Source organism: Caretta caretta, chromosome 5, assembly GCF_965140235.1.
Source record: "Caretta caretta isolate rCarCar2 chromosome 5, rCarCar1.hap1, whole genome shotgun sequence".
Classification (NCBI taxonomy): Eukaryota; Metazoa; Chordata; order Testudines; family Cheloniidae; genus Caretta; species Caretta caretta.
In genome coordinates, this window is record NC_134210.1 from 32,949,282 (window position 1) to 32,976,935 (window position 27,654).

The window sequence follows — 27,654 nt, forward strand, 5'->3', positions numbered from 1 at the left end:
CTTTCCCCAGTGTGGGTCCTAGGAGTAAGGGCAGGATTTCACCCAAAGTCACCCAATAATATGTAAGCAACCTTGTAAACATGTAAAGATGATAGATGCCTGGGTTCAGAAAGGTACTTAAACATTCACCCTAACTTTAAACTTGAATTTAATCCCATTGACTTCATGGAGACATGACCTTAAAGTTGGGCACATGCTTAAGTGACTTGCTGAATTGTGATCTAACTGCACAAGAGTCCACTGGCACAATAACCACAGAGTCACAGGTTATTTTTTACACTGTAAAGAAATGGGGAGAAATCAGAAGCAGGAAGCCTGCTAAACAATCAGTGGGGCCACGAGACGACAGAGGTGCTTATGGAGCACCCAGCGAAGACAAGGTCATTGCGGAGTAGCTAAATGAATTCTTTGCATCAGTTTTCACTGCAGAGGATGTGAGGGAGGTTCCCACACCTAAGCCATTCTTTTTAGGTGACAAATCTGAGGAACTGTCCCAGATTGAGGTGTCATTAGAGGATGTTTTGGAACAAATGGATAACTTACACAGTAATAAGTCACCAGGACCAGATGGGATTCACCCAAGAGTTCTGAAAGAATTCAAATATGAAATTGCAGAACTAACAATATGTGGTATGTAACCTATCACTTAAACCAGCCTCTGTACCAGGTGACTGGAGGATAGCTAATGTGATGCCAATTTTTTTTTAAAAGGCTCCAGAGGCTATCCTGGCAATTACAGGCTGGTAAGTCTAACTTCAGTACCAGCAAATTAGTTGAATCGATAGTAAAGGACAGAATTATCAGATACATAGATTAACACAATATGTGGGGAAGAGTCAACATGGCTTTTGCAAAGGGAAATCATGCCTCACCAATCTATTTGAATTCTCTGAAGATGTCAACAAGCACGTGGATAAAGGTGATCCCATGGATATAAAGTACTTGGACTTTCAGAAAGCCTTTGACAAGTCCCTTTCCAAATGATGTTAAACAAAGTAAGCTGTCATGGGATAAGAGGGAAGGTCTTCTCTTGGATCAGTAACTGATTAAAAGACAGGAAACAAAAGGTAGGAATAAATGGTCAGTTTTCACAGTGGTGACAGATAAATAGCAAGGTGCTCCAAGGATCTGTGCTGGGACCTGTACTGTTCAACATATTCATAAATGAGTTGGGGGAAAGGGTAAACAGTGATGTGGCAAAATTTGTAAATGATACTCAGGATAGTTAAGTTCAAAGCTGCCTATGAAGAGCTATGTCGATAAGTGCAAAATAATGCACACTGGAAAACATAATCCCAACTAAACATACAAAATGACAGGGTCTAAATTAGCTATTACCACTCAAGAAAGAGATCTTGGAGTCATTGTGCACAGTCACTCAGTGTGCAGTGGCAGGCAAAAAAGCTAACAGAATGTTAGGAACCATTAGTAAAGGGATAGATAATTAGATAAAAAATATCATAATGCCACAATAAATCCATGGTATGCCCACACCTTGAATACTGTGTGCAGTTATGGTTGCCCCATCTCAAAACAAATATATTCGAATTGGGAAAAGTACAGAAAAGGGCAACAAAAATAATTAGGAGTAAGAACAGCTTCCATATGAGGAGAGATTAAAAAGGCTGGGACTGTTGAGATTAGAGAAGAGATGACTAAGGGGGAATATGATAGAGGTCTACAAAATCATGAATGGTGTGGAGAAAGTGAATAAGGAAGTGTTATTTACTCACTCACATAAAACAAGAGCCAGGGGTCACCCAGTGAAATTAAGAGGCAGAAGGTTTAAAACAAAATAAAGAAGTATTTCTTCACACAGTGCACAGTCAACCTGTGGAACTCATTGTCAGGGGATGTGGTGAAGGCCAAAAGTATAACTGGGTTCAAAAAAGAATTAAATAAGTTCATGGAGGACAGATCCATCAATGGGTGTTAGACAAGATGATCAGCAAGGCAGTCCCATCCCCTGGGTGTCTCTAAGTCTCCAACTGCCAGAAGCTGGGGCTAGACAACTAGGGATGGATCATTTGATAATTGTCCAGTTCCTTCCCTCTGAAGCATCTGGCAGAGGCCACTGCCAGAAGACAGAAGAACCATTAGTCTGATCCAGCATGGCCATTCTTATGTTCTTATTTTCTTAAATAGAGCCAAGATTTTTGTTTTTACCTACCTGTTGATCAACATATATATAAATTCAATATCCTGTGAAGTTCATATTTACAGATGTTGATGAATCTCAGCAAAAATTTTTTGTACAATAGCTTTGCTTTTATTAGTGCTCAATTGTTGAAGCTCATATGAAAGCATAACATTGTAACAAGTTCTAATGCATATATATAAGTTCAATGCGGGTATTTATTTTCTAGAATTTATCCAATGTCATATTTAGCAATAGTGGAAAAGCAGTACTGTTTAGTTATGAAAGGTGAGGAATCTGCCACTGATTAACTGTGTGACAGTAGTCAGTACACAACCTTGTTCCATTTCAATCTGTGGCAAAACTCCCATTGACTACAATTGCAGTAGAACTGGGCCCTTAACTTTTTGTGATTTTACCCATCTGTAAAATGGGCATAATAATAATTTCCTGCCTCACAGAGCTGTTGTGATGACTAATCTAATGTGTCCCAGTCCTGCAATCCTTATTTGCGTGAAGGCCCAGTCCTGAGCACCTTCCATTCCTAACCCAGTATTAAGGACTGGGGCCTTTAATATTTAATTAAGGTAATAAATGTTTAAAGTACTTTAAGATAATCTGTTGAAAGGCAATGTGTGAGTGCAACGTATTGTTATCATTAATGCCAATAATTACACCATTGTTAAAAAGTGAATGTTGATTTTTAAAATCCTTCTTCAGTGATTCCTATAAATGAATGTTTTCACTATATTTAAGCTTTGTGCATATGAAATACATGATTTTTTTTTAAATTTCTGGGCATAACCTTTTGCTAGATTTATGGACTGAGAGGGCCAGATCCGCAGGTGGTATGAAGAGCCATATATCCATTGACATCAGTGAAGCTACATTGATTGACCCCAGCTGAAGATCATAGATTTTAAGGCCACGAGAGACCACTGTGTTCATCTATTCTGACCTCTGGCCATTGAATTTCACCCAGTAATTCCTGCAGTGAAGAGATTTCTGCCCCCCCTCCCCCTTTATAAGTGAACACTATCAAAACCCCTAGTTTCAATGTCCGTAGAATAACATTTATACTGCAGCCTAATTAGATGTACAGGAGGCTTATAATAAATGAGGCTGACCCCAATTATCTTTGAAAATCCAAGTATTACAAAATATAGCAACAAATAAAACCATTCATATCTTGCCACACGTGGATGGGAGATGGTGCAGTGCAACATGTGGTGCCAGTCTTAGGGTTTCTGGTGTCATACAGCAAATCAATTTCTAAATTAAAAAAGAAAAGTAATTTCAGGTTTTAAAAAATCTGATAAGAATTCTCCATCTGCCATGTGCCACAGTTGACAGCTGCTTCCTTTTACATAGCTAAGATCAACCTGACCTTAGCCAATCAGTCTGTGTGGGATGTATGTTCATTGTTGAACATATTAGTAGAGAAGTATTAAAGCTTGGCAGAATTTTCTGTTCTGTTCCTTCTGTCTTTTACACTGATTAATACTTATCCCCCTCTATATTGTTCCTGTCTGTCTCGTATTTCTTCTCCATGGTAGATGCCTTTTAAAACTAGCTTGATTCTGGCTGTCGTTGACCTTTTATGGGGTAGTGCTGATTCACATCAAGCTTTTATAGGCCTGTTAGTTTCTGCACATGTGCAAACCAGGGATACTCTCTGACCTACAGAGAAGTTTTCTGAAACAAGAGTATTTTATTTTATTTTTTTTAAATCCATGTTTAGGAAAAGAGAAAATGCTATGCAAATCCAAACTTGACAAATAAATGTTTATACTTAGGTTTTGTCATTTGTATTAGGAGTGTTTGTTGAAAAGAATCTAAACAGACAAATGCTTTCTGTTAGAAGGGAAATGGGGAAACTTTTGCTGTCTAATGCAAAAAAAAAAAAATCAGATTTGGCACAGCCTCAGATGCCAAACCTAAACATAAACACTATCTCCCATTCCCTGCCCTTCCCTCCCTCTTTAATCCCTTGATCTCTCCCCATCTCTTCTCTCTCCATTTCTTATTCTGTCATCCTCATTCCTTTATTTCACCCCTCACCATCTGTTTCTTTCTTTTCTGTTCCCTTTGGCACTGGGATCAGTTTAAGATCTTAGTTCACCTTTTCGCCTTTCTGGTTCTACTTATTCCACTCCACCCCTTCCTCTCTTGTTTTCCCTACTTCATTCATCCCTTTTCCTTTCCTAGTTCCTCTTTCTTAAATCCTTATTCTCTATACCTTTTTACTTCTCCATGCACACAAGCTTCTTCCCACCACACAGCACACACACATAGGTGTGGCCTTCTGATCATTACCACCTTTCTTACCTCCCTTCAATTAAGCACTCCCGACTACAGTGAGGATGAGACACATTTTACCCCTGCCCACATCAGCAGCCCCTTTGCTGGTTCTACTTGCACCACTGTCTAGAACTGGATTAGAGCTACACACTGTAGGGAATGTCATCAAGTACCATTTGGCGCATATCTTCCTGAGGTTTGCCATTTACTGACCAAGCTTATGAAACACATCTTGTCTTTTTGTGCCACTCTGGAGACCATTTCTTCTTGTTGTGGGGCTAACGATTCATACCGGATAATGTCCAATACACTATTAAATCAGTTCCGAAAATAGAGGTGGTGAAAATAGCACAGTGACCCAAATCTGAAATTCAGACATATGATAAATTCTCATATTAACATCATAGAATGTAATTATATACAGTTTCCTGGTATGCAAAACACTATGATCCCATAACATATTTCATGCATAAAGTTTCCTCAGATGCGGAGTTCATCCTTTAATGTTTGTTTACATGGGAAAACAGAAGCTGTATGCAATAGAAATTGATGAATCTCTAGATATGTATGCAAATAACCATACACATACAAATGTACATCATATACAGACAGAACAAATGATGACAGGCAGCTTGAGATCTTCCTGCACTTATCTCTCATACATTTATTTTCATGAGGTTGGGCGGGGCACAGAATTACAAAGAAACAAAGCCACAAGTGGCTCTGATAATGGTTATACACTCCACATTAATGTTATAAATGTGCAACATATGTATCAGCTGTATCTGTTGCCCTAATGTCCATTCCCTTTCTACATATATCCATATCCATATAGAACACAATATGGTGATATGATATACCTTTCATCTTCATAAGTAATGGATGGCATATGTCCCACTAGTGGGGAAAAATGCTAAGCCATACGTATGTTGTGCATGGCCATTCCTAATGTATGATTTATGATTTATTGAAGGCTTTTATTTGCCGCTGTTCCGAACAAAGACCACAGAACAGTGGACAGTACATAAAACTACACTTTTTATTTTCATGAATCAGAGATGGTTGCATGAGTAGCCATTGTTCATCTCTAGTTCATAAAGATAACATGTTGATTACACTTCTCACTCTCAGGATTCTTCTTTACCTCTTCATTTTGTGTTTAGCTACTGTAGCAAGTTTGTGTTTTCCAGATGTACAGTTTAGAAGCTTCTAATGCTGGCATTAGGTAATTTTTTCTTCTCATCAGAATATAATAAACTTATGTAATGCTGTTGTGTGTGAGCTTGTTTGTGCCTAACCTACACCAATATATACAAATATATATACACACACATGCACCCTTTGTATGTACAATATTGGTGTAGGTTAGGCACAAACAAGCTCTAACTGTTCCAAGTCCAAACCTTAAGATTCTCACTAACACTTACTTGGTCTCTGATTTTGCAAGATTTATGTTTCCAAGCTGTAAATCAACAGTAGCCAATTTAAAGGGGCAACATTTCATGATTTTATACATATTTTTATTGCATGAACTCAAATAATTAATTTTAACCTATCTGTCTAAACTGTGAGGATAAATGGGTGTTTGTTTGAAATAGGTAAATCAAATAATTCAAAAAGAATTAGAAGGCTACAGATGCTAATTTTATTTTATTTTATTTTTATGCAATAAAATATACCTGTATAAGGACCAAATCCCAGTGACTTATGTGATATAAGGTTTAAGGCAGTATAACAGATCAACACCTGTCAATCAAAGATCCCATAACCAATTATCAAACTGCTTGTCTTGTTTCATATACAGATATATTCCTTTACTTATAATGTCCTTTCTGCCTTTTTTTGTTTCCCCAGCTTTAAAATGTATTAAGAAAAGACAACTAATGCATTGAATAGGCGAATGATCATTTGGAAAGCAAAACTGGGAGTGCTGCTTTCAATAGGGATGGTTTAACAAAGATTTTGGAAGCTCCAAAAATCGGTGTCTAATTGCTTAAAGTAAAAGCATCATTTGTTTAACTAAAGAAGCTCTTTGTAATGCAACAGGCATAGATATGAATCAGATAGTTTATACACTTTCAAAATATACTCTCCACTTTGATAAAATCAGAAACTATCTCCCTTTTCCATCAAAAAATTCTGTTATGTGGGATGTGGAAATTATAAGTACTAATAAGGTATTAAGTTTAGCTTTCAAATTCCCACCCCTGTAAATTATGGCTCATTGTCTAAGAACTGAGATATTTTCCTATCAACTTCATCCCCAATCTTCTCTGCACTCTCCCTAAAGCTCCCCAATTCCCTCCCCATACACACTTGTGTGCAATGACCTATTCCACACCACAGTGGACAAAGTATACACCAATGTTCCAAGATGCAATAATTGCAATATGCTGTTATCCTGGAAGGGCTTCTTAAAGCTGGCTTTCCCGAGCCTATGATCACGCTTGTTTCTGAGAAAGCAGAGATCATTATTTAGCAAATATATAAGGACGCAGAATTATCATACGTTTCCCTTTAAAAATTAAAGATTATATTTTATCTTAAAACAATGAGTTCCTTTTCTTTTGTTAATTGACTGATTCAAAGCCCCGTTTTGGAAATTGTTTCGGTCCTTGCGCGTCCAGCATCTACAAAGATCTCAAAACAAACTTCTTTGGTCATCGACTCAATAACAGTGGGTCGGGATCTAGAATTCACCTTTTGTACCTAAAGCCATTCTCAAGTGCTTGAGTTCTCACGGTTTTAAAGGAAGGAGAGAGATGGCTCATGTACTTGAAAAAGTGACCATTTTATAAACAGCACTTAGCTAGGGATTGTGCGTGGGGCTGTTATGATGAAGCATGTTTCAAATATAACTGTACATGTTTACAGACCCCACCCCACCCTTCAACCCACAGGAAAATGGATGAGACCAGCTTTTCGCGTTTTGATCCTTCCCTCTGTTCCTTAGGAGTTTCTCCCTACCTATCTGTACATCAGTTGTTTTACAAGCAGGGATGTGGTTTCAAAGGATTTTTGTCTAGTTATTAAGCAAAGAGTTCATCAGTTCGAGTTGATGTATGTCTTTGTGCCAGGGACTAAGATGACAAACACCCATGCTTCTCTCCCTCTCTCTCTCGCTGGTATATTTAAGCCACAAAAGGGCCCGATCCCGCGGTCCTTAGTTCCCTTGGAGTCAATGGGAATCTGTCCTAAGTAAGGACTGCAAATCAGACGCTAACATCTCTCACACACGCTCTTTCCACGTATTTCTAGGCAAGGTCCCCGATTTATTTCCTTTACTCGTACACTTCCTGACGTGGAGAAGGATAACAAAGGGGAAAGTTAAAAGCAATAAATATCAAAGCTACGTCCCCACGTCCCTTATTTTTGGCTCTAGCCCTGCTTTTCGATCGCGTTCAGTGGATACTAAGGTATAGGTAACGCTTAACTGACCAAATCTTTGTTTTTAAACCTTTCCAGGAGATTATCTAATTTTAAAGCCTTCACTTCTGAACCGGTCTCTTCTTGTAAAGGCACATTTTTGGATGAGGGCTTGCTGAATTTTCTTGCCCGAGTGCAAGATGTTGCTTTCCTCCATGTATTTTTGTTTATAGATTTCCCGTTTCTGCCTGAATTAAACCTAGGGACGCTTTAGCTGCCCTGTTTAGTGATAGATCTAATGCTGTCAGATATGGCAGGGAAGGGATGTTACTTCTTTAAGTGGTTGGACGATTTAATAAACCGTATTGTATTATTAACTCGAGAAGGCTCTAAGCTTCCAGAAAGCCACTGACAGTTTTTCTTGTGTTTTGATAGATTTAGTACTGATATGGTACATTTCTTCTGAACGTTCAGCAACCAGGACTGGAAAATTAAAGATCGCACCCCTCTGGAGAATCAAGCCCTATTCTTCGGGGAATCTAATAAATTTCAGGATTGATTTCTCCGCTACATTGTTTTGTATTTCAATATTACAAAAACCCTTCCTCAGCATATTTCATTGGCACAAACCTGATTCCCATGCCGGATTCCGTGATGCAATTAAAATATATTTGAATCTTCAGGAGTCCAAAGCCGCTGGACAGATTCAATCCGCTCTATTTTAGAATCGTCTGTCTGGTCCGAAGCGTTACAGAAAAGTTTTAAACTGACCTTAGTCCACCCTGTCAATTCTTAAGGCTTGAATAAACTGTCGGATAACTCTCTCCGCGTGTGTATTTTACGGGAGTGTTGTAATGGAACACAAATATACCCCACCAGTATCTAATCTATAGAGAAGAATCAAACGTTGTCTCTGCGGAGACTTTCCTCTACTATCTGAATAAAATAGAATGTCAACAGAAACTTTAGTCTCGTAAATTTACGCCGAAAGACTGAATTAGATCCGGTGATTGGTCTAGCCTTTTAAAAGGCAAGACTCATTCATTAAAAATATAACAAGGATGCAACGCAGTGTCTGCACAATTCAAGTTCATGATCAAAGTCCAGTTGTGATCTAAATTACCGCATCCCTTTACTAAAATCAAAATGACTGGCTGCTTTTACATTCGTGGATATATATATATATATATATATATATATATATATATATATATATATATATATATATATATATATATATATATATATTAAAAAACAATAATTTTGTCTTAGGAGACAGTGCTGTAATTATTTTGTTCAGTGGATTAATCTTCTGCAGTTTTACCGCTATCAAAATACATACCTGTGCCTTTGTATTATCAATAGAGAAATAGTCTTTATGGAATGGAAAGGGTTAATCACTGCTTCTTTTAAATGCACATAATCTCAACGGAGTCCCTGACCGTGGTGAAAGCTATTGATTGCTTGTATTGCCATACACTTGTCAGAAGACGACCCCTCTCCCCCCCCCCCATAAGTAAATAAATAAGGAAAGAAAAGTACAAGGAACAAACAGAAATACAGATTTTCGGAAGTGTCTACAATACGTACAAATCCCGTTTTATGTCTTCCCCATCACATGTCTATTGATATCATAAAAGAGATCCTGCGGCAGTCTTTTTCTCTAAATACCTTACTCATTGAAACTGGTAGTTCCACTCATTATTCCACTCCCTTAAACCCGATTCTGATGCTGGCTAAATATAGAGCTTTGCCTTTACAGGAACGCGAATCGAATACACAGTAAGCAAATCAGTAGCTGGGGGGGGAGGGGGGGAGGAAGAGAGAGAGAGAGAAGCTTGATCAAAGCCTCAAATCCCTCCTTTCCTTCCCAATCCTGGTTTGTTGGGGCGGAGACAGGTTTCTCCCTTACTGCACTGCACATCATTTGCAAAGATCAAGCTTAAAATTCAGTCACCTCCGCCAGAAGTATATACAAAAGGGGGGGGGGAGTTGTAATAGAATTAAAATCAGATTGAGTTATTTTCAAACAAACAATGGTGGTCCACTGGAAAACAGAGGCAGTCTTTCAGAAATGGACTCCTGATTGTAATCCTCCTCGTGTTTAGGCAAATGGAGAAGAATACAGACCATCTCTGGGAAAAGAACACATGGGCCTGGAACAGAAAAGACCCCTCTCTATTAAAGTCACTTGTAAACCCCCTCGATGTTTATAATTAAGATCGGGCACATTTTTAAAGTTACACGTATTTGGGGGGGGGGGGGTCCATCGGGGTCTTCCATTCATTTGCTCCTGGAGGAGGTTCATTAGTATGCCACGTTCAATAAGGAATTATTTTGACCCGACGTAGAAATTCACAAAAGGTCAAAAAATGTGCCGGCGTTTGTGACATTAGGGGGGATAAATGCCTTTTTTGAACACAAGAGGTCGCTGCTGCGAGCGTGTATTGAAAATGTCTAAACTGCTAATCGCAGCTAGATTTAATCTGCCACAGCCACCTTTACAAAGTGTGTGAGTGGGTTTTCTTGGTTCGTTCGTTTCTTGGCTCTGGTTGGTTTGTTCATAGGTGATGGTAGAAATGCCATAAGGATGGAGAAAGAGAGAGGTCTGAAAAGGAGAATAAATCAGTGATGAGACAAAATGTGAGCGTAATGGTTATCAGATGAACGTGTTAGTATTTTTAGTGCGATATTTCCATGCTATACTTTTTTATTTTACAGTGGCTAACTGTGCAATGGCCTGATATCTCCCCAAGAGTGTCCCGGACAAAACTCTCACAAACATTCCTCCGTGAGGATGACTCTCTCCACCTTGAACTGACTATCGGTTTGAGGTATATATTTAATATTCAGTTATGGAATGTCTCCTACCAGATCTCACAGTGGATGATCTTTGCTTGCAATATGTGTGAGACTTGTGCACAATATACGTATTTAAGTGTATTAATGTGAAATTGCCCATTATTAAAAGTTTGCCCCAGCCACATGCCAGCTTGTTTCTTTGGAATTGCTATCATCAGCAATAATTCTTGGTCATTGCTTATTGGGTTGCAGAGCGAAAACACCGCAACGTGTGTGTGTGAGAGTGAGAGAGAGAGAGACTTAAAATAAGTAAGTAAATAAATAAATAAAACCTCGCCGGTTTCAAGAAGAATTAAATGGTCACCTAGTTGCAACTTCTACTGTCCATGTAAATGTTAAATATGTAAGGTGTGTGTACTTGCAACATCTTTGTCTCCTGACATCTTGAATTCGTATCAAGACGGGCATCTTAATATCTTTAAAGGAACCTCCGATTCCCTTTTTATTAGATATATCTACACCCCTGCACATTGCAAATGAAAACATCTTTCAGACTGTAGTTAGGAGTGCTACTAGATCTTTTGCTTTGCAGTAGCATAATAATTATCACATTTAAATTCAATAACTTTTTGGCCATTCCAGCGCAACACAATTTCCGTGTGTATATATAGTCTAGTTGGACTGTTTTTTTTTCTTTTATCCAAACTCTTGCCTTGTCAGTTTTCTTTAAAAGAAAGGGACACTGGGAAAAAAAAAAACATTTTACTGATAAACATTGTTTAGAAGCCTCCAGCTGGAAGGCGCTAAGATAATAAGGTGATGACGGCGGTATAAGAACCCATATAGAACGAGACAGAAGCGGGTTCCAAAGAAACCCTAAAAGAATTATGCAAGGTATTGTTTCATTTTGCTTAGCGGAGTTATAACGGTATGTGGAGGATACAGCTTCACATATTTAACAGCTAAGAGAGGTTCAGGTCATAGTGTGATCAAAGCCTGAATGTTGCAAAGATATAAAGAAATGGGTACCTTAAACTTTAAAAATGTGCATGTGTTTTACTAGATTGGAAAGCTTTCAACAATTGAGAGTCAAATTATTAAGCCAGCAGCCCCTTAAGGGGTCACTGAAATTGCCTGTGCAAGGTTTCATGGCCCTAAAGTTACAAGGACTTTAGTTTTAGGAGTACCCATGTACCGAAATGCATAACTGAAAAATCACAAACAATATTATTGGGGACCAGCTACACAATATTTTCTTATATTTTAGTTCCCTGGAGTAGCTGAATGAAATTCTCCACATTTCTCAAAAAAGAGGTACACGCAAAGACGTATATTACCTCCAGCATTTGCATTGCTGTAAATTCAGACAAAATATAGTAAAAAAGAGGGTAGAATTACGTTGGGGGTGTGTGTGTAAATAAATTAGTACGTTTGCCATAAAGAGAGGCTCTTTGAGCTTTACTGTACGTGTATATCCATTATTGTCGAACCGATGAAAGTTGATAGACCTCAACTTCGGCTTAAACTAAAGGAGACGTAAAAAGGGTTAGAAAAAAAAGGGGGGGAATAGAATGGAGAGATTTTGAGGGGCAGTTTAAGGTAAATATTTGTATCTTCTTCGATCTCGTGTTTAGCAGAAATCCATAAAGCCGTTATTCAGTTTCAAGAAGGAAAAAAAAAGGAGAATGGGAAAGACAAACAATTAAACCTTGTATCTGTGACTTTATACAGCGAGTATTTCTTTTTATCTTTTTAAAAGTAGGTTACCCCCTCATCTAACCGGGGCAAATTCTGCTGCCTAGCAAAGACAGATACCAAGGAAGGAAATAGTTGGAGCCACCCCAAAACATGGAATTATAAATACCGAAATGTAAATAGCCAGAACTCCCCCCCCCCCCAAAAAAAGAAAAGTTCAGTGGGGAGGGGGATCTGACAAGCGCCCAGCAAGAAATGGAGCAAAGACAGTAAAGTGGACGGTGCCAGGGGCGCTCGGAAGGAGCCAGGCAGAAGAGTGGCAAGAATAAAGTCGAGAGGGGTACACAAATGAGGAGTGGGGAAGTTGCCCGTGAACCCCAGAGCCGCCGCAGCAGCCTTGCAAGGCTGCGGCGACTGAAATATGATAATCAGAACAGCTGCTCTGCGCTCCCTTCCACCAATCGGCGCGGGACAGGCTTGACGTCCCCGCGCGTTACGTCAGGCCAATGGAGATCTAGCCGAGTTGGAGCAGAGAAGTTTGAGTAAGAGATAAGGAAGAGCCTAGCGCCCGATCAGCGCTGAGTCCGGCTCCGCAGCGCCTCTTCCAGTCCCAGCACACGGGCAAAACTGGACTGCCCGGCAGCGCGAGAGAGGGCAGTGCCGCCCGGCCAGCAGCGCCTCTGCAGCCCGGCTGCTGCCCGTATTTCACCCTCTGCTTTTTTTTTTAGCAACCGCTTAAAAACCTACTTTGGGGTCTTAAAACGAAAGCGCACACCACCATTCCACTGTGGACAATACCCCCTCTTACAGATATGGGAGACATGGGAGACCCACCAAAAAGTAAGGAGGATTTTTTTTATTTTTATTTTTATTTTTTTTTACCGTTTTGTTGGAATCAATGTGCTGTCTGTTGAAACCGTGTGAGGCAGGGAGCTGCTAGGAGCTGCTCATCTGAACTTCACTGGAATGGTAGAGAAGGTGCCTTTGTTGCCATGCTTGCATGCTTGCTGTGTTTTAACCTCTTATCCTTAGCCTTGGGTCCTGGGTGCCTTTAAAGTTTGGGGCGCAGGCAGGATTTTAATGGTATCTCTAGGCTGCCCTGGGGATTTAGCTGTCTTCGCGTTAGACTCCAGTGGGTCTTCCTGAATATACAGCACCTAGCCCATGTAGGCGAATTAGCATTAGGCGTGCGAAGGAGAGCCAGTGACAACTGTAATGCTGTCTATGCTTGCTCACAATATCGAGCCCAGTGTTATACGGGAGAGGGGTTTAAACATCCACTCGTTCAGTTTCCAACGCTTCCAGCCAAACCCATATATATGTGTGTATATATATATATATATATCCCCTGGAGCGAAGAAAAAATGCAAAACGAGGGAGTTTGGGTTGCGTGCAAGGCTTGCAAAATTAGAAGCTTCACACCGAAGGCTGTTCACATCTGCATTTTAACATACGTTCCGCCTCCTTTCTAAATGAGGCAAGGTTTTGATGGCACACTTCAATTACCATCCGAAAGTGCAATGCTCTTTTTAAAAAAAACTAAACCTCCCAGAGTATGCCCTATAAGGGATCGACACTAAAAGTGTGTTTATCTCTGTAGGAGAGTAAACGGTTAGTCAATCATGTATTTATTTTCATTTCAGAAAAACGTCTGATTTCCCTATGTGTTGGTTGCGGCAATCAAATTCACGATCAGTATATTCTGAGGGTTTCTCCGGATTTGGAATGGCATGCGGCGTGTTTGAAGTGTGCAGAGTGTAATCAGTATTTGGACGAGACCTGTACGTGCTTTGTTAGGGATGGCAAAACCTACTGTAAAAGAGATTATATCAGGTACGCCATTTACGCTGTTTGATTATTTGGTTAGATTTTACTGTATATAGAGACAGACAGAGGGAGAGGGGGGTTTTTTGTTTGTTTTTTTGTAAAAAAAAAAAAAAAAGTTAATTCTCCAAAGGTATAAGGGGAAAAGTTCTAGTCAAGTTTATTCCATAAATTAAAAGGAAAAATATAAAACACTCAAACTCAGGAATAGCTAGAGTTTGTAAGGACTTCTCCTGGTAAAGCACAATTCCTGCAATATGTGCTGTGATCCTAACAAAGCAGGATAGCATATAAATATATTTTAATAGTATAGCTATTCTGGCACAGAGCTGGTCGCTTTTAAACACATACCTGAAAAATGCAGCTCTGTGTGTTTGTTGTACGAGTTACAGGAAGGCAAAATCAGATACAGAATGAAGACACTTCAAACATGTATGCAGTAAAAAAAGAAAAAACAGAGCGGACAAATAAACCTATTTACAGTAGGGCCTATTATAAAAAAATAAGATGAAGTTTACAGTTCAGTTCTGAAGGAAGAGCCGTTTATTATAAGGGTAAAAGATACACTACAATGTTTCTTTGCTAAAATAACTGGCATGCACTCTTTTTAAATATTAACCCCTTCGTGATACCTGACTGCCTTTTCTTTCTTATCTTATCTGTGCTGATGAATTAGACAGAGCAGATCAAATTGCCCATCATCTGTTCGCGAACAATTGGGTATATTTAGATAATGGAACTGCTTCCTTCCTCACATTAAAATCTGGTAACTGATAAAATGTGAGAGTTGCCAATCCTAACACTATAGCGAAACCAAAGCAGAACTCTGGGGATGTTTATTATTTGTGCTCTTGGGTCATGTTTATCTATTGCTAGCCTTTGGTGTCATCTGCTAGGTTTGTGTATAGCAGAATTTTGGATATTAGCTATGCTGAATGGCCAAAACATTGTTACAGAAAGTTTTAGGAATAAATATCACCCATTTAAGATACCTTTGTAGATTCATTTTATTTCCGAATCAGAATAAAGCACTTGAGTTCCTCTAATGCAAATATCATAAATAGTTTGTTCCTTAAAGCCACGTTGTGAAATTATCCTCAAAGTTTTGCAATGTTGAGAACAATCCGCTCCGTTCTTAGCTTTACGTTTAAACGCATCTGGGAGCGGTGTTTTTATTTGATTTTATTTTTTAACGTTCTTCTTTGACTCTTTCCCCGTTTCAAAAGAGAGAAAATATTTGGGAGTGTGATCTGGTCATTCCGTTCCTGTGTGAATTTCATTGAGTAGGGGAAATGAGCAAATAATTGCAACTTTGAAAAGTTTCTGCAAAACAAATTTCATTTGTTCAAATTATTTAAAATAAAAGGTGTACAATTTGTGCTAGGCGACCTTGCACTAGACTCTGAGCAAATATAAAATTGTCAAGCATATGCCCAAAAATAACTCGTACCTATTAAGCTATAATATTTGGAGATCTTTCGTTATTTTTCCTGAGATCTTATTATTCAGAAGTTTTAGATCTGAGTAGAAATTGAATACATTGTGTGTGACACACACCCTGCTATACATACACACACAAATACGGTGTAAATATGTGTGTGCGTATAGACATACACACAACACAGAGACTGTGTGCATTATAAAGGGTATTTGGGAGAGCATATGTGTATATGCATGTGGTAAACTATTTAGGAGTGTGTGAGTGAATACGTATATACCTATGTGTGCATATATGCTTAGAATTAGAAAGAATACTAACTTGCCTTGTTAATCAAAGAGGTTAGCTAAATAATATTCAGTCTGAGCCGATACACCGTGGAGCTGTGAAATATGACTCCGAACTACAGCTAATAGAAATGTATCTCTGTCTATGTAGATAAATATTGCTACCTGAAATATCTTTCCTCTTTCCGTATCGAAGAGGACTCAAGCTCCAACACAGTAGCTATTAAAGATGTATAAAACAAAGAGGCGAATTATTTGCTCTGTTGAGATACCAGTAAGGAAGTTTTTCCTTTCGTTTGTTTGAAGGCTTAGCGTTCAGCTTAAGGTGGTGTTGTTGGGGGGGAGGGGGGAGTGGAAAGGTTGAATTAGGAGAAGGGCTGGAACGCCGCATCCTTTAAAACGCACTTTAATAGAAAAGTTACGCTACAGAAAGAAGGCGGAAGGTAGAAAGAATCTTGAGACCTGTAGTTCCTAGAAAAGTTCCTCCTTCGGTGTCCTGAGAAGGGAGAAGTAAAACTTTAGCTACTGGAAGCCCTAGTGTGCAGGAGGCGGCAAAACTCCTGAAGGTTTCATTCCAAAAAAGAAAAAAGAAAAAAAAAAGAAAAAAAAAAGAAAAAAAAAAGGAGGCTAATAGGTTTGTGTTTGTGCAATGGATGTCACTCTCTGTCATCGGAGCCAGCCTTTATTTTACATATTATACACAAGCGGCTTGCTATAGCTCTGGAGCAGCGTGGGGGCAGCCAACGTGCCCTGAGCCCAGTGTGAGAGCGCCCGGTGGGCCCCCCTCCTCCCCCGCCGCCCCCTTTGCTGGGCGACTCAGGCTGTAGGGCAGGAGAGGGGTTAGGAAAATCCTCCCAGAGGTTTTGTGTTTGTTTCCCCCCCCCTTCGCCCCCGTGGTGCTTGCGGGAGCCGGGGGGGGGGGTCGTCTGAGCTCTGCTGCCTTTTACAGCGGCGAGATCTGGGCATTGGCGGTAACTGAATCCGTTTTATTCCTTTCCCCTTCTGGCTTCTGTGCTGTAAAGGCTTGTTTAACTAGCGGGCGGCGTGTGGCGAGTGGAGCAGGGCCGGGGGGCTGCACACGACTGGGGGTGAAACCTCTTTTCTCCTTCTTGTCTCTGGGCCGGGCCCTGCTCAGGTTATACGGCATCAAGTGCGCCAAGTGCAGCATCGGCTTCAGCAAGAACGACTTCGTGATGCGAGCCCGCTCCAAGGTGTATCACATCGAGTGTTTCCGCTGCGTGGCCTGCAGCCGCCAGCTCATCCCAGGGGACGAGTTCGCGCTGCGGGAGGACGGCCTCTTCTGCCGAGCCGACCACGACGTGGTGGAAAGGGCCAGCCTGGGAGCGGGGGACCCGCTCAGCCCCCTTCATCCCGCCAGACCGCTGCAGATGGCAGGTACTCCTCCAGCCCACCGGGGAGGGGGGAGCGAGCTGCTGCGACTGCAGGCCACAGCCACTTTGTGCATCAATCGGCTCTGCAGCGAGAGCGGCCAGGGCTTTGTTCCAGTCTTTCCTTCATTCCTCTGCCTCTCTGTGTGTGTACTGTACAGCCCTGTAGACATATATGTGTATGCATGCGTATGGCGTGTTCTGCAGAACACGTGTGCTGTGCAGAGCCAGGCACAGCTATAGATCTCTCTCTCTCTCTACGGGTGAGCCTTCCTAGAGAAATGCTATAACCACACACATACTATCATTATCCATATATACACCTATAGATGACAATATAACGGCAACACCTGGCACATATGACAATAGAATACACACACCTGGCTATATGTATGTACACACATGCATATATCCGAAGGCATATCTTTAGATCTACCTCTAAAACATTATATGTGTGTATGTATTTATATAAACACACTAATACATTATAGCTGTATATAGATTTATATAAATACGATATATATATATATGTGTGTGTATATATGTGTGTATATGTGTGTGTGTGTGTGTGTGTGTGTGTGTATATATATATATATATTTGTATACACGCATATATAAGCCAGTATTAAAACCTTGAAATCTAGTGGTGCACTGGAAGTACATACCTCAGGTATTGTATGTGCATTTGTCGAATGAGAGGCCTGGGAGAACCAGTGGACCCTTTGGGTCATACATTTCCTCCTTTGAAAGTGGTTTGGTTAGATAAATAGATAGATAGATAGATAATCTAATGTGTATATATAGCACTTCAGTATTGAATCACAAATCCCTTTTCATTATTTTTTTTCCAAAACATTTGGAACAGGTTGTTTTAAAACATTGGTAGAAAGGGGGTCCAAAAAGAGATAGACTTAATAACTACAGGCGAGCACTTAGGCTGTAATTTAAAACTGTCAACAAGCTAATCTTCACTAATTGCCTTTTAAAGCGATTCTGCCTTCTTGAGACGTTTTATGTGATTTGATGAGAATTTCATCTTAAACTCTGCGTTGCAACTTTAGACTGGACCCAGCATACAGGTTTACTTATACTTCTAGTTTTCGACCTTTGCATTAGATAGTTATAGAAACTGAGCTTCAGGAAGGGGAATATCTTTCACAGACAAATAAACGACACAAGATAGGAATGGAGAACTGCTATCCAGGTAACTAAGGTTAAGGGATATTTACAAACCCTGCCATGTTTATAGGGGCACAGATGCCTCGTCTGAGCAGTTTTCAAGTGACCTATGTATATATAGCAGAGAAACATATAGCTAATCAGTCCAGAATTTCGGGCAGATTATGCGCATCCCTTCGAGCATGTTTGTGCATGTTTTATAGGGAATATTGTTTCTGCAGTTACAAAATTACCGGTATTGGGGGGATCTTGTTCGGTCTTCATCGAATGTCTTTGCGATTTTGTTGTGACAACGGAGAAATAGAAACTCGATTTTACAGGACAAAATTGAACACTCCTTGGCCAGGCCTTTAGTAATGTTGCCCCTTTATTTCTGGTCAAGTAACATTTAGGCTATTCTAATCAATTTAATTTCTGAAGAACAAAAAAATATATGCACATCCGTAAAACGATGTATTTCTAACTTTCGATGTGACAATATCTGTCCATTTGGTTGCATTTCCCGACGGTTTCCATCAAAATAATCAACTGCCATGCTTTTCCCTTCCCCTTTTATGATTTTGTAATATCTTCATAAGACATAACTTCACCTTGATCCTCCACTTTCCCAAACAGCCCCTTCTCTTGGGCTCTCGGGATGCGCCTTTCACAGACAAGGTTTTCTACAATGGATGCGTTTGCTTTGTTTTGGAGCAGCGGCGTTGGTAGCCGGTGCGTGTAACTGTGCTCAAGGTCTCAGGCCATGTTGTGATAGTGACTACATACAAGAGGCAGGCACGCAAATTATGCGAAGTGCTCCCTTTTTGAAACTTTTAAGCTATCTGCTTTTGTGGCTTCTCCATAAATAAATACTTCCCTGCCCTTGCCTATTATGAAGTAGAATATTCCTTGTCTGTCAAAGATAATACAGGGTTGATCTTCAGTTTGCTTCTTGTCGTCCGCCCCTCTCCCCCCTCCCCCAAAAAATTATTTGTCTGTACAGTAAAAAATACCAATTGTGGTGTGATTCCCTTAGCTGGTAGAGGAGAGAGAAGGACAAGACTTCAGAGCTGAATGCCTTTATGGCCTTTTCAATAAGGATCTGCCCCAGAAAGCTCTGACTCTCTCTAGATTCTCTGCCTCTTACTTATGGGGATCCTGTTCGTTCCTCCCCCTTTCCCTTGCAGCAGAACCTATCTCTGCCAGGCAGCCCGCTCTTCGACCCCACGTCCACAAGCAGCCCGAGAAGACCACCCGAGTCCGGACTGTGCTTAACGAGAAACAGCTTCACACCTTGAGGACCTGCTACGCTGCCAACCCCAGACCCGACGCGCTTATGAAGGAGCAACTGGTGGAAATGACTGGCCTCAGCCCGAGGGTCATCCGGGTCTGGTTTCAAAACAAGCGATGCAAGGACAAAAAAAGGAGCATCATGATGAAGCAGCTTCAGCAACAGCAGCCCAATGACAAAACTGTAAGTGGCTGCAGGCTGGGACCCTAATGGAACGGTCCTTCCGGAAGTGGAAACGATCCTTTGATCTTGAAATTGTACCACGAGAGAGATCCCACCTCTCCCCAGCCTTCTTTGGGGTGTGGTTTTGTCTGGGCAGATAACTGCCGCTGATTATGTGAGAGCTCCATTTTTTTAAAAAAAAGTACAGATGTGGTGCAAGTTGGTTTGCCTTCAGATTCCTGTAAATATGATTCCCCTATTCTGTTGCCAATGCAATTTAAAATAGACCGTAGCGAGAGGATTACACCGCCTGCTCAAGTGGACACGCCTTTCGGTGGGGCCCAGGATTCAGTGTGCATGAGAGTAAATGCGAATTGCGAGCCCTAGAGTTTAGGGGATGCCATGAAGCCAAGCATTGTGTGATATTCATTTTACAAACGCCATGGACTCTTAAGGGGGAAAGATGCACTCCCCCTCTTCAATGGGGGAGTCAAAACCACAAATCTGATGCATTTTCTTACCACTTTCTATATTATAACGTGCATATTGGTATAGGTGAGCAACTGAGCCCGGTGCAGCAAAAGACAAATGCAAGGGGAAGATCTTGATTTGTCATCTTAGTCACAATATTTTCAGCATTATATATAGTTATGTACGCGTGCATATGCACACATGACGCAAACAAGCTGGCTCGCGTTTAAATTGCAGGATTTAGCCAAACAAGTTGCCTTGCTCCATTTTGCAACCTTCCTCCCACCCCCACCCCTTTGAGCCTTTCAAGAAGGGACAAGGTGGATGAGGTAATATTTTTTTTTTATTGGGCCAACTTCTGTTGGTGAAAGACACAAGCGGCTACTCATTCCCTCTGTATTTCGTATATTGACTGACCCGAAAAAGACTATGAATTCATAAGGCTGCCTAGTTAAGTGGCATTTAAGGAGATTCATTTTACTCTGTTAGAATGCAATAAAACACAATGTTATCAGCACACTGTTCCTGAAGGCTCCAAGTCCTTTTGTACATAACAGCCGTAGCGTTTATTTTCAAAAGCTCCTCAGGCACCCGAGGTGGGTAGCGTAGAGGTTATACGATCCAGTTAAGGGCACACAGAAAGCCAGCATGGACGCAAAATATAAACCCAAGGTTGTTAACTGTTTCTTGTTCCTTACCATGCATCGCCAGGCAGTGGTATTTGGTGTAAGTAGTTAATAACCTTTTAGGCAACCGGGCATGAAGAAATACAAGGATTAGGGAGAAAGAAAGTAACTTCCAGTGTGATAAATGCAGAAATAGGCTGACCTATAGTAGAATAGGGTAAGACATTCACAGCAGATTAACTATGTAAATAAAGGTGACTGTATAGATAAGATAGAATAGCAGTTTATTGACTCAGTGCTTATATACAATAAAGTTAACAAAGCTCATTAACATCTTTTGGTCGGTTGTTTACAGAATATTCAAGGGATGACAGGAACTCCTATGGTGGCTGCTAGTCCTGAGAGACATGATGGGGGTTTACAGGCTAACCCAGTGGAAGTGCAGAGTTACCAGCCTCCTTGGAAAGTACTGAGTGACTTCGCATTGCAGAGTGACATAGATCAACCTGCTTTTCAGCAGCTAGTAAGTGTTAGTTCCCAGACTGAATATGCTAATGTGTACAAGGGGCAGAATATTGGGTATTCTCTAAACTTGGTGTATATGTGCTGTGAGATATGAACCCGAGACTATAAATGCATTCCTGATATTCGCATTATTGCAATATGTCAGTACTTTGAATAATATGGATTTTATGTTGTTTGATCGAAAGCCCACTTGAAGTCAGTAGAAAGGAACCTATTGATTTCAATGGGCTTTGGATCAGGCCCATAAACCAGTCTGAAATAGTAATTAAGATAATTATAGTCATTACATTTTAAAGCAAATCTATGGAGGAGACTAGCATTAAAAACTATAAGCAATTCGTCATTTTACTCTTTGTAAACTTACAACAGCAATTACTAACATTGGGTCCACCTTTTTCTTGTTGCCTATGTAGTACAGAATTGAGTTCAGCTGTATGAATATTATGTCAGCCAGACCGATGAGATTCTTAAAACAGGGAGGGTGGGAAAGTGTAAATCTTTCTTTAAGTATGTACCACTAGGCAGATATTTATATCTACCCCCTTTGAAATTATATCTTATATTTTATAAAGGGAATTGTTATTACATAGTCACATGCAAAAGCCAAACAATATTAATGGACTGGCTTAACCAACAAGAAGACAGAAATTTAAGACTAAATTCTGTTCTTAACTCACTTCCTTATGCCTACGTCATTTGGCAGCTCATATGGGACCATATCATCTGCAATACTTAGGCTCAACAAGGTGAATTAAGGACAGAAGTTCAACCTTAACTCAATTTCCTGGCCTAAGTGTGTTTAAACCAGATCTTTAAAATAATAAGGTACGTTGTGTATGGTTTTTCAGCGATTCACAGTGATAAATAATAACGAAATATTACCATAGAGGTTTTTGATTGATCAAGCAATTTTTCAAAACGATCCCTTGGAAAATAAAAATAAAGGTGTGAAGCACCAATGTATATTTCTAGACCTTTCCTTTTAGTGACCCACTCACTTTTATGATGTTTTTTTCTCTTATTCTGATGCTGAAGAATTAATTTGTTCCATTTGGAATGCTATGTTCATTTGGAATGCCCTGTAATTTAGCAGGCTGTTCTGTGGATGCTATGATACAAATCATCTTGGTTCTAGAGCATCTTCTAGTCCCCCTGCTTAAACCAAGCCATCCGGTAGGCGTGAAAAAAAGAAACAACAACGACAAAATAAACCAAAACACTGACCTGGTTTGTCTGCTTTACTTATTTTGGGCTAATTGAACAGAAGATCTTTGAGCCCTGGGATAGACTGGCCTTTGGTGGGTACTAGGTCTAGCAACAGAATTCAATATTTTGGGATGTAACCTGGAGGCAAAATTTGCCCTATATTTTTTCTATGACAGCTAGACCAAAAATAGAGCATATAGATTGAAAAATAGATGCCTCAGGAGCATTTTGTAGCATGGACCCAGTGTAGTGACTGTTCAAGTGGCTGGTGCAAATTTCTGCAATGTAGGAAGGGCCTTAATCACCGAATTTTCTAACCAAGAAAGAGCCAACTGAATTGTGGGTGTATTAGAAATGCTCAACTCTCCATACTATGGACATTGTAAGATTAAGATCTGATCTCCAACTCACAGTGGCTTTGGTTACCCTTTTTACCCAATTGACTCATTTAATACAGGCCCATGGAGTCCACATCACCCTCAGGGAAGAAGATGGCTTGTTGAAAAGAAAACACATTATGCCCGTTTTTATTGTATTATGCACCATAAAGGAGAGTGGGAAGTAGCCTTGCAGTTTCATGTCAGAAAACACATAACGGTTCTTAAAGAATTGACTGCAACACACTGTTGGAAATTCCTGAACAATTAGAATGCAAAGATCTCTGAATGACCTGTGAAAACAGGTCTAATTAATAACAGTTTTTGTGTGCCCCTCCCCTCCCCCACAGCCCATTTTGTTCTGTGAATTGACTTAGGGGCTGATTCAAAAGTCATTCAAGTCAATGGAAAAACTCCCATTGATTTAATTGAGATTCAGATGATGCCCTTTGTAGTGCATGTTGCTTATGTTTTTATAAATCTTTTTCTTCTCCTCCTGTCTTTAATTGATAACTGTAACTACATTTGTAACCTCCCCTCTCCTTATTTTCTTTTGGGCAGGTTAATTTTTCAGAAGGAGGACCAGGTTCCAATTCCACCGGAAGTGAAGTAGCATCAATGTCCTCTCAGCTCCCAGATACACCTAACAGCATGGTAGCCAGTCCTATCGAGGCATGAGGAACAATTCGTTCAGATTTTTTTATTATTATTTTCCCCCATTGAAGAGAGTGGGAAAGTTATCATGTTGGGACTCTGAAACTTAAAAGTATTTAACAAACCTGTAATGAACCTAGCAAAGAACGCTCCATGAAATGCACGGAGTCTTGTTATAAATGACAAGGTGAAATGGTAGCAACACTGTGAAGACAATCATGGGATCTTACTAGAATAATAATAATAATTTAAAAGAGTAAATAAACACATGATATCCAGTGACCACAGGAGCATCGAAAAGACGTTTTTAAAACGTAGAGGATTTGTATGCGTGGATCTCAGAAAAAGAAGCATCTGTTCATTTGACTGAACATAGAAAGAAACCGAGATAGAGAGACTGTCTATAGTCATCCTAATCCGAATGGTGCTGTTTCTTATTGGTCATTGATTGCCAAAAAGGAGCTCCAATAGGTTTCACAACATCAGGAAAAGACAATCTAGCCCCGCATGGTTGAAAGATTCATTGCAGGAAGCAGGAGCTGCATTGGTTTGCAATGTTTTTTTTTTTTTTTTTTTTAGTTGACTCTTAAGGGGTTGTTTCCTGGGTCTCTTGTAGCATGTACTGTAGCTGGGGGTTTGGTTTTGCTGAGATCCATCCTCTATCGAGAAGTCTGAAGTGACTTTAAAAATAGGTTTTTGAATTCCTATTTAAAAACCGACTTATAAAGCATTGCAACAAGGTATACCTCTACTTTGCCACAAAGCGTCTCGGGATTGTGTTTGAATCGTGTCTGTCCAAGAACTCTCCCCCCCCCCCCCCCAAAGATGTGTATAGTTATGGGTTAAAACGTCTCTCTCTCTCTCTCTCTCTCTCTCTCTCTCTCTTTCTCTCTCTCTGGAAATAAAGAGGAAAAAGAGATTTTTTTTTGTTTTTGGTTTACTCTTGCATTGCAAAAATTATAAAGTAATTTATTATTTATTATCAGAAGACTTGCCACTTTTCATGTCATTTGACTCTAGTTTTTGTTTTTGTTTGCTGAAGTAAAAGAAAAAAAAGAAGAAAAAGGTTGTATCGTGGTCTTTGAATTATATGTCTAATTCTATGTGATTTTGTCTTTTTTTCTTAAATATTATGTGAAATAAAAGCGCCATATGTAGAATTATTATATCTTCAGGACTATTTCACTAAATAAGCGTTTGGAACATAGAAAAACAAAAGTTCCCTCTTTTATATATTTACAAGTTCTCAGCTAAATACCTGAAATAAAATATTGCATGCAAAGTCGGTTGCTATTGAAAATACGGAATGTGATATTTTATTGCAAGTATTAACGACCAGCTTGTAAATTTCAATTTCAACAACTGTATCAGGGCTAGTTTGATGCCTTAGCTTTCAATTGATAACGTTACAAGCTTTCCCTTCCCCCTCCTCTCCTACCCTTTAAATGTGATATTACTCTAGGCATAACCAGACAATGTTGAGACACCTAAAGAACTGAGATAGCCAACAGAACTCAGCTTTTCTGAGTTGTATTATTTTAAAAAAACAATAATAATAAGAAGAAAGTGCTGTATACCAAAGCATCCTTGTTAAGATTGCTGAAGTGACCTGTATTTGAAGTATAAGCTCCGGATAAAAGGGACATATTTTGCTTAGTAAGTCAAGTATGACTATTATTTATCAGTGTCTGCTGTCAAAACGATTGAAAAATGCTGCAGGAGGAATAGATTTGAAGGGATATTGCTGTGAAATCTCACGATTGGTGTTTCTCTTATTTTCTTTCGACTTCCTTTCCCCGCTCCCCCCCCCCCCTTTCTTCCTTTATTTTAATCTGGGGGAGGGGTGGAAGGTGGTAGTGAAAGCTAGAAACTTGGGGGGGGGGGAGGGAGAAAACCAGAGGAAAGGGTAGGGTGGGTTTTTTTTTTCCTCTCTCCTTTTCAACTATTCCCTCGTGCTTACAGCCATTACAGGACAAAGGCTCACATGAAAATAAATAAATAAATAAAAATCCTTAACAACTGGGATACACTGAGATTTTGAGTCTGACAAAGACAAGTTGGTTTGCATGACAGTTTCTCCAAAGCCTCATGTTTTCTTAACATAATCTTGTTTCCTCTCAGCCTCCCTCCACCCCCCCCCCCCCATCATCCCCACCCACCCCGAGCTAGGTAAGGTATATACAAACCATTTCTACAGTGGGCGGGGGGTTTAAAAGTCTAATATAAGAATAGAAACTGGATTCATTTTGTATGCTCAAGTGTAATACATTTTTGAATACTTGATAAATATTTAAATAAATATGAAATCTACCTTAAACCGTGTGAGGAGTAACACTTGTATTTTCATACAGGATCATAGGGTTGGTAACATTCTTGGGGGCGGGGGGAGGGAAGGGAGAGGTGAGGATGTCATTATGCCATTTGGTTCAATGCATGTTTAAATTGCTTCTACTGTTGAAAAGAGGGAATTCAGTTCCAGGGAGAGCGTCGCTGGCGGAGCACAAGCTGCGGTTAAGGGCAAGACTGGGCCCTTATATTTGGCTTTTCTTTCACTCTTTCTGCCAAACCCTGCTACACACTCTTGTTGTGGACACAGGAAACAAAATAACTTCTCGTTGCAAATGCTGGGGGAATACCAGTGCACTAGACTTGCTTGTTGAGTGATATGTTTAATTTGTGGCAAATGCTCCGGTTCAGCCCTCCTTGAGCAAGGAAATCTCCCACTTAAATCAAAATTGGGCCACGCTGATCAGGGTTAGTCACAATATGGCTGAGAGTTAGAACGTACTGGCCTAGACAAGAAAAAAATCGCAAGTCTCTTATTGTTCCGGATTACAAGGCTTTGTTTTGATTTCCTCGTTTAACTGTTATTTGTACAGGATTCATGTTTGAATTTTACATTTCTAAGTAGCTATGTGTCTCCCAGCTATGCGTACAATAGTCCATTCCCCTTTGCTGTGGAATATAGAATACCGTGTTCCCCACTGCCCAGCTTCTGGGGCTTTGCGGCAATTTGACCCTTTGATGTGAAGTTAAAATGTATAATTATTTTCCCTCGTGAAAAACAATCCCGGACTTCTTTTATATCTTTTGTGAACTAATTTAAATGGAGCTGAAATGAAATTTGCCAATTTGGGGATTTTTTTTTTAAACGCATTAAGGAGCTTAGTACATGGAGTTTTTGTATATCTCATTACAGTTATCTGGATCTTTTATCTAAATTGCTAAAGAGATGCCAGTGTATACGCCTGCATCTGTGTATGTGTGTGTATTGAATCCACAGTATGAAAGTATGTCACCTCTGCAGTTTGCAAATGTTTCACTCAGAGTTTATTGGACTGCAGTGAAATAGACTGATCGGTGTCATTCTACTTCTGTTCGTTGTAATTGTTGTAAAAACAAAAAATCAAAAATCAGATTCTTGTTTATGTTCATAGTTCAAAACATTTTCTGAGCTCTTTAGCCTAGTTCTTGATTTTAAGTTTTACAGTTTTGCCTCAAGAAGAGGACTCCAATTTATATATATCCCGAGAGAGTGTGTCTAAAAATCTCTTCTAATCGTATGCCTTTAGATTGCCATTATGATTCCTGAGCCTTCCCCATCTCATTGCTCTGAGTTCTTCTTTCTGGAAAATATGACTTATTTTCTGCGGCATTTCTAAAAAGTATGGAACTCTTTTCCCGACACTAATGTCTCTCTTTATGTGTTTCATCCCAACTCTTCCCACGGGATCAGAATTATCCTTCAAGTAGACTCAGTTTTACACGCTACCAGGCAAATCTGTGTTTCTAGCGCTCAGACCTTGGGGCAGGAGGGGTGTTAAAGGATGAATTAGTTAAATTAAGAAGTGCTGATTTTTTAAAAATGAAGCTACAGATAATTTCAAACAAGTCTCGTGCTGTCTGAAGATTCCTGCATTCTTGTATTTTTCTTTGTATCCCTCCT

General features: G+C 39.9%; 1 protein-coding gene across 3 annotated transcripts; it reads left to right on the forward strand.

Moving 5' to 3' along the window:
* Positions 1-12,812: 12,812 nt before the first annotated feature.
* ISL1 (ISL LIM homeobox 1) lies at positions 12,813-26,025 on the forward strand. Of its 3 annotated transcripts, XR_007356846.2 has the most exons (7): positions 12,813-13,141; positions 13,945-14,134; positions 16,986-17,245; positions 19,584-19,870; positions 21,302-21,469; positions 22,175-22,296; positions 23,616-23,728. XR_007356846.2 is itself a non-coding variant. In XM_048851350.2 (6 exons), the coding sequence occupies exons 1-6, from the start codon at positions 13,114-13,116 to the stop codon at positions 23,730-23,732; spliced, it is 1,047 nt and encodes a 348-aa protein (XP_048707307.1). In that variant the 5' UTR covers positions 12,813-13,113; the 3' UTR covers positions 23,733-26,025. The 3 variants fall into 3 exon arrangements, 2 of the variants coding, with proteins under 2 accessions (XP_048707307.1, XP_048707306.1); XM_048851350.2 differs by lacking the exon at positions 22,175-22,296 and having other exon boundaries at positions 19,587-19,870; positions 23,616-26,025; XM_048851349.2 differs by lacking the exon at positions 22,175-22,296 and having other exon boundaries at positions 12,814-13,141; positions 23,616-26,025.
* The last annotated feature ends 1,629 nt before the right edge of the window (positions 26,026-27,654 follow it).